At 39.2% G+C, this 6,876-nt stretch overlaps 1 protein-coding gene across 1 annotated transcript in view; it reads right to left on the bottom strand.

Annotated features, from left to right (window-relative positions):
* Positions 1-471: 471 nt before the first annotated feature.
* Positions 472-6,876, bottom strand: part of selenoi (selenoprotein I) — a 15,622-nt gene continuing 9,217 nt past the window's right edge. The window contains exons 8-10 of the mRNA XM_014031336.1: positions 5,751-5,931; positions 5,482-5,661; positions 472-3,905 (exon numbers count right to left, since the gene is read on the bottom strand). Coding sequence (XP_013886790.1) covers positions 3,840-3,905; positions 5,482-5,661; positions 5,751-5,931 — 427 coding nt within the window. The 3' untranslated portion in view covers positions 472-3,839. The remainder of the gene's footprint in view (positions 3,906-5,481; positions 5,662-5,750; positions 5,932-6,876) is intronic.

Here is a 6,876-nt window from a genome sequence, read left to right as displayed (position 1 = left end):
GTTCAATACTTTCCCCCTGTGCCATTCTACATTAGTACAAATAACTTCATTTCTGGACATTTCTGGTTTGATTTCTTTGTATGTATGGATCACTTGGGTTGTTACCGACATCTGGTGAAAATTTCATGTCATTAGCACCTCTAGTAATATATTTACTGAGAAAAATGATGACATATTCAATACTTATTTTACCCGCTGTACATTCAGATGACCTTAAATAATAATAACGCCGTATTGTGCTCAACTTTCATTGTAGTGAATTCAAAACTTCAGTCATTACTCTATTCTAAGTGTGCAAAGTGGTTAACTCTTTACAAATCCATCCCATTTTCCAATTAGTGACAAAAAAGCTCAATAAATTATGACAAATAAAAATGTGCTGCTCTTTGCTGCCCCCAAGTGGACAAACTGGAAAGACAAGCCTTTKTTTCTTGACCAAGTTCAACATTCTGACAAAAACAAATGAAAAGGTCTTTAAGAAAGTCAATTTTTATTTGTGTTATGATAGTCCTGTCCTTCACTGGTTAAATACAATGCCACAAATAGTCACACTGAAGCTCTGGAGCATTAGCCAGAGAAGTAATACACAACCGCTTAATGTGAAGGAGGGTTAGGATTTCTTTCTAAACACAAAAACAAAACCCAGAAAGCAAAAACAGATATAACTGGATCGRWAAGAAACTGGGAGTTTAACTGCCAGTTGCARGACAAACTTTCACTYAATGGCACTTTTTTTTTCCAGGTGATACATGACAAAAATATATGTATATTACAGTTCTTGTGTTTACAGTTTAGAGAGCAGGTCCTCACACCTTTCCCACAGGAAAAACCCAGAACTGATACAATCAGATAATAAAGAGGCAAAACTATTACCAGTATTTGACAGATCATGTAAAAAGCTACTGCTGTGCAGATTGGCATCACATCCAATAACATCTATTACATCAGGAGGAAATCTGTTGTATGGGGGAAAAAAACAACTCATTTGTAGATTAAAAATAAACTTAAATAAAATGTATTTACAGAGACATTCATACAGCGCACACACGTGAAACGGACAGAACAGAAACACAGTCGTTGCCACGTTACAACAATCTTCAGTGCCCAAAGTCACACATGCAGTCTGGGTCGGTGAGGAAAAATTAAATATAACAAACTATTGCGGTGTTATTATTACGTTATATTGTTCCCAAGTAGAGCGACTCATTGAGCTCGTTAGTTGAGTCTATCGGCAGTTGAAGGTGGTTCTATTTGAGCCAAACTAACAATAAAAAAAATAATAAAATCAAAGTTATATATCCATGTTGCTCAGTTTACTTACAAAACTGGACCTGCAAACTCTAAACGTCAATAAAATAACCGTTTCATGTGTTTCTAATGTTTGAGCATTGTGTGAGAGGAACATTACTGCAACTGAACAAACCAAACACAAACAGGCAACTAAAGGAAAAGGTCAGACGTTTTGAAGTGGTTTTATTTGTCAGTATCTTACCTGTTGTACATAGCTCTTTAAGGACTGTTAATGGTCCGAGTGAGGCGAAAACCACAGCTGTGATAAAACAGATTTAATCTCTAAAGATCTGAACACTATTTTAGAAACCTGTTTAATCTGGCAGAAATTATTTGATGTTCCTAGAAGAAGTGCTACAGCTAGCTGCTGCTGTCGTTTGCACTTGCAAAGAGCTGTAAAAAGTGTAGAAATAACAGTTTTGTGTGAGATGGACAATTTAAAAGTTCATGAAATAAAATGTTTGATACTTTGGTCTTGGCCCCATTCAGATTAGCCGTTAGCWCAGAATTAAAACGGTTCCTTCACACCGAGGCCCTTCAAACAGCTTCATACAACAGGTAAGATGTTCTTCAGAACCCCGCTTTTTAAAAAAAATCTCCCAAATGAACATCCCTGGAAAAAGTCCCAAGATTTTTCCCAACAGAATATATTTTGGTTTGTGCGTTAAAACAAAACTAATCACAAAGACCCCGACATTAGGCTGATCATTTAGAGCTGATTGAATCCACTTGTTTCACATTTTACATCCAAATTAACTGATGGGGATCTTAAAACTGATCTGAAACAACAACAACAACAACAACAAAAAGTGCTCACTAAAAGACAGAACTGGTCTTTTTTTTTCCAACAAGTCGAACTTCAAAACAACTCCCTCCACTGACGTGCGGTCAGTGTCGACTTTGAGGTAAAACAGGTTTTGCTTTTTTTTATTTTACAAGCCCAAATCAGCTCTACAGAAGAGGATTACGGCCACTGAAAAAAGATTATTTTGATTTTAATCTAATAATTCTGAGAAAAAGTCGGAATTATTTTATTTTTTCCAGCGGCCCTAATCCTCTTCRGTACAACTCGTTTTCCTGTGGCTTTTGAAGAAAAAAAAAAAACGTGTGCTGCAGTCACAAAATGAATGTCCGCCATCTTGGAGATAAAGRGTCAGACGTACAAACAAACAGTGTTAAACAGACTACAAACTTAACACGAGTTAATTGACCGACAGTAGAAATAAAAAATAAAAAGATACAATATCATCTGAGGAACAGCAGGTGGCGTTGGTGCTGCACTGCCCCGATCGGAGGCTTGTTTCCTCAGAGTGAGTCCGCTCCAGTTACGGTTTTTGGACTCTCTCTTCATTCAAGCTCAGTGCAACTTTATGAACCACCGCTGAACCCCAAAGATTAATAAAACTAGAGCGAACGAATCGGCATGACAGCACGACACCTCAGAAAGAAAGGGAGATCTGGGAGGCCAGTGCTCAGACGGAGGTATAGGTGAAGGATTAGTAGAGGTTACCCTGATCGATTCTCACCCGTTAGTCAATAATTACCCGTCACCACTGAGCACAACGTCAAATTAATTAGAAACGTACTCAATATTTTACAGGAGGAAAATTAATTATAAAATTTGAAGACCATTTGAAAATTAAAAAACCCACACCCCCCGAACAATTCTTCCATATGTATTTACATAAATGTTGTTATTCACATAGATTACAACACCAGGAACAGATCTGAAAATTCAAAAAAAAAAAAAAGAAAAAAAAAAGATGAGAACCAAACCTTTTAAACACCGGCCACAGCTGGAGCTGTTGGCGCCGCACGTTCCCAGGTTTGGCCGAGCATGAAATCACACGACTCAAGACGTTCCTGTTCAGAGAATTACACTGAAATGGCAGTTTTTTTTTTCTCCCCTAAAGGCTGTGGATTCATGTCCGTGGCTATGTTTGTGTTAAAAAACCCACCACAGTTTCATCCATCTGTGGGTGAGCATTAACATCTGCGTCTATTTTCTGAGGACATATAGACGTACCGGGTCTTGAAGACTTGTTTTTTTTTTGGCGTGTCCCGACAGACGAAAGTTAAAAAGTTGGATTTTTGGGGTTTTCTTCGATTGAATTTTGTGTTAAAAGTGAGGGATTAACTTGCGGTTGTTGATTTTAGGACAAATGAGCTGAAGAATGAGGGGCCCTCGCAAAGATAGGACAAATCTGCGCTTGTCTTGTTGTGGATCGTCTGGGCTCCTGTCCTCACGACAGAAGCACATTTCCGTAGGAAACAATTGCACCTTGTTGGCCCAACGCAATCGGCCAATCACCAGTAGTGGGAGCCGGAGGCCCCGCCCCGTCGCTCAGACAAGAGTCTGAGCAGCTGCTTTGGGAATGTGTGATTGCTGTGTGTAAAACGAGGGCCACTGTCCGCTCATCTTGCAGCGTCTTGTAGATGGAGGGGGGGAAGGGATGCGGTTTCCGTGATGACGGGTGAAGTGTCGGTAAGTCAGAGAGAGGGGTAGCTTAAACCTCTGCTGCTGTCAAGCCCATTCGTTCCTCCTCCTGTCAATCACGGTTGGGCTTCTTGAGGGAAAAGGCGAAGATGTTAAAATGGCCACTGAGCTGTTGTACCTAAAAAAAACAAACAAACAGAGAAATTCACTGAAATTTAGTCACAAAACAAAATTTAAAAACTGGTTTAAAGGCACAGTGTGTAGGATTTTGTCAATTCTTTTAGCCGAAATTGAGATAATCACTAATGACAATAATAAAAAACATATCTAATCATTGCCAAAGACCTTGTTTTATTATTTTTACCTTATAAAAAGCTGTTTATATCTCCATGGTCGCGGGTCGCCACTACAGGCAGCCGCCATCTTGTCTACGAAGGCTCATGAAGGACAAACTGCGGTGGCGGCGTCAAAAACGGTTTTAGTTGTAATACTATAAATGTAATATTTGTTGTCTGTCATTGTAGCTGGGATAATTTTACTTATCAAAGCTCATAATCTTACCACTTGAAACATCACTAGCCCTGAAGCTGCTGGTAGACATCACGGTTGGAATTATCAAAGGTTTTTGACACCTGAGAGACACCGTAGCAACTCCTTTGTGTTTGGAAGCGGGGATGTGGGGGTGGGGGGAGGACCAGGGAGGATGATTCAACCACTCATCCACTAGATGTCGCTGTAAACAACAAACCCTACACACTGTGCCTTTAAGTAAATGTTATCAAATAATGTCTAATAATACAAATAACTGGGGTTCCTTTAATGCTCAGTTCTGATTCTTTTCCTCAGATAAGATTTTGCTGCGTCCACCAGCCCACAGCCCTGAAGGGACCAAGAAAATAAAAGGCTACTGTTTGTCTATGATTTGGAAGAACCAGAAGAAATATGATGTGATCGGTCCGATCGAACCTGGGGCCTGAAAGAGTGCGCAGCTTTCACACTAAAAGTTGGTGTTCAGACACTCCTTACATCCAGAAAACAGAAAGGAGTCCTATTTCTGTGGATCCACTGGCTGCCTGTCTGTTTTAGAGTCCATTTTAAAATCCTTCTGTTTGTTTTTAAGGCTTTAAACAACCTCGCCCCATCTTATTTAACGGCGCTTCTTCACCGTTACACCCCTCCTCGGTCACTCAGGTCTGCTGACCAGTTGCTCCTGGTCATTCCCAGTTCTAAACGGAAGCTCAGAGGAGATAAGGCTTTCTCTGTTAGTGCCCCTAAACTGTGGAACTCCTTGCCCTTACATGTCCGACAGGCCCCTTCACTGTCCATTTTTAAGACTCGTTTAAAAACTTATTTTTTCTCACTGGCCTTCAACCCATCTGAGATTTGATTTTACTCAACTTTTACTGTATTGGTGCTGATTTTACTTATTTAACTGTGTGATTTTATTGTGTTTTTGTATTCAGTTTTTATTTTTATGTGTTCAGCACTTTGTTTCAGCAGTGGCTGATATTATAGCGCTTTATAAATAAAGTTTGATTGATTGATTGATTGATTGATAGATTGATTCAGGTCAGACTCATGACATTGTGGGTTAAAACCGTGCCATCCGCACATTCTCAGCAGGTGAAAAATGTGTGTATATTTACACATGCATCTTTTTTATGTGTATGCACCATTTATACATGAGGCCCCAGATGAAGAGATGATGATAACTCATCATGAGTCCAGTACAGTTTCAGTGTGTGAGCTCTTACCACTGATATGCCGTAGTGTATGTGTGCGAGAACGACAGCAGCTGTCCACAAGTAAAGCAGCATCGTCTCGTTGGTGAGGACCCCCGTCACGGCTAACAGGACCACCGCAGTCATGGGCAGCAACATCCAGCTCAGCGGCTGACAGCGTGTGTTACTCATCTGACACACAATCAGCTTACACTGAAAACACACACACACACACACACACGTTTACACAAACACTCTGCTCATAATATTTGGCTCTGTTAGGCTAGAGTAACGATACTCACAGTGACGTTGGCAAAAGCGGTCCCCACCATGAGGTAGTAGATCCTGGGCTGCAGATCCAGGATGTTGGATGGAGAGAAGACGATCCAAGTGGTGGACAAGATGAAAAGGAGGACGGGAGAGAGGAACGGCAGGAAAGCTTCATACAGACTGCTGTGCTTCAGAGTGTTGCTCCGGTGAGCCCTGAAAATACACACAGAGAAAAAAAAAAGACAACTGCATTAAAGAGGAGTTCTGGTGTTTTAAAGTGTTTATATTTTTAAATAATTAATATCCTACCTGTTTTAGATAGGTGAACAACCTCAGTTAAGATAAAACAGGTTTTATTCTGACTAGACTAATGGTCCACTTTGGTCTTGATGCCTCTCAGCCATCAGCTGGTTCAGTACTACCGTTTACGTTTTTTATTTATTCATAGAACTTTTAAAATGCAACTACTTCTGCATACTTTGGATGATTTTAGTCATTCATTAATCTAAATCTTTGGTTCATCCAGGACTGGGTTATAGCTATGACTTTTCTTTTTGTAACCTTTTATATCAATAATTAACTTTAAAAATAAATAGTTATATTTTCCTCTTAGAAAAGATCTTTTCAATTCTTTCACCAGGACTGTTCTTTTGGAAATTTGTTTCAACATACTTTATTTGAAAAAGATTATATTTTTCGCTACCACTCTATTATTATCAGCACATCTTTTGCTGCTTTTAACTACTCTTTTGCTATTTTTTTTACATTTCAGCTAGCTTTTTGCTACTTTTAATCACTCATCTTTTTGCTACTTTAATACTGCTCTGATACTTTTAGGTATTATTCTACTATTTTAAGCTTTTAGCTAAAAATTTGCCAGCCTCTTTCTACTTTTAGCTTATAGTTAGACTCTTGCTACTTGTATCTACTACTTTGTTATTTTTACTTTTTAGCTAGTTTTTTGCTACTTTTAGCTACCTCTCAGCTTTTTGCTACATTTAGCTAGACTCTTGCTACTTTTAGCTTTTAGTTAGATTCTTGCTACTTTTAGCTACAGTTAGTCTATTGCCCCTTTTCCACTAGTGCCACTTAGTGTAGTGTCAGTACGGTCTAGTGGTGTAAGAAAATATCGATACACTGAAATATCGCGATATTTCA

Source organism: Austrofundulus limnaeus, unplaced genomic scaffold (genome assembly GCF_001266775.1).
Source record: "Austrofundulus limnaeus strain Quisiro unplaced genomic scaffold, Austrofundulus_limnaeus-1.0 Scaffold1228, whole genome shotgun sequence".
Taxonomy (NCBI): Eukaryota; Metazoa; Chordata; class Actinopteri; order Cyprinodontiformes; family Rivulidae; genus Austrofundulus; species Austrofundulus limnaeus.
Note: the sequence above shows the minus strand (reverse complement) of the source record. Positions and strands in the feature narration are given on the sequence as shown.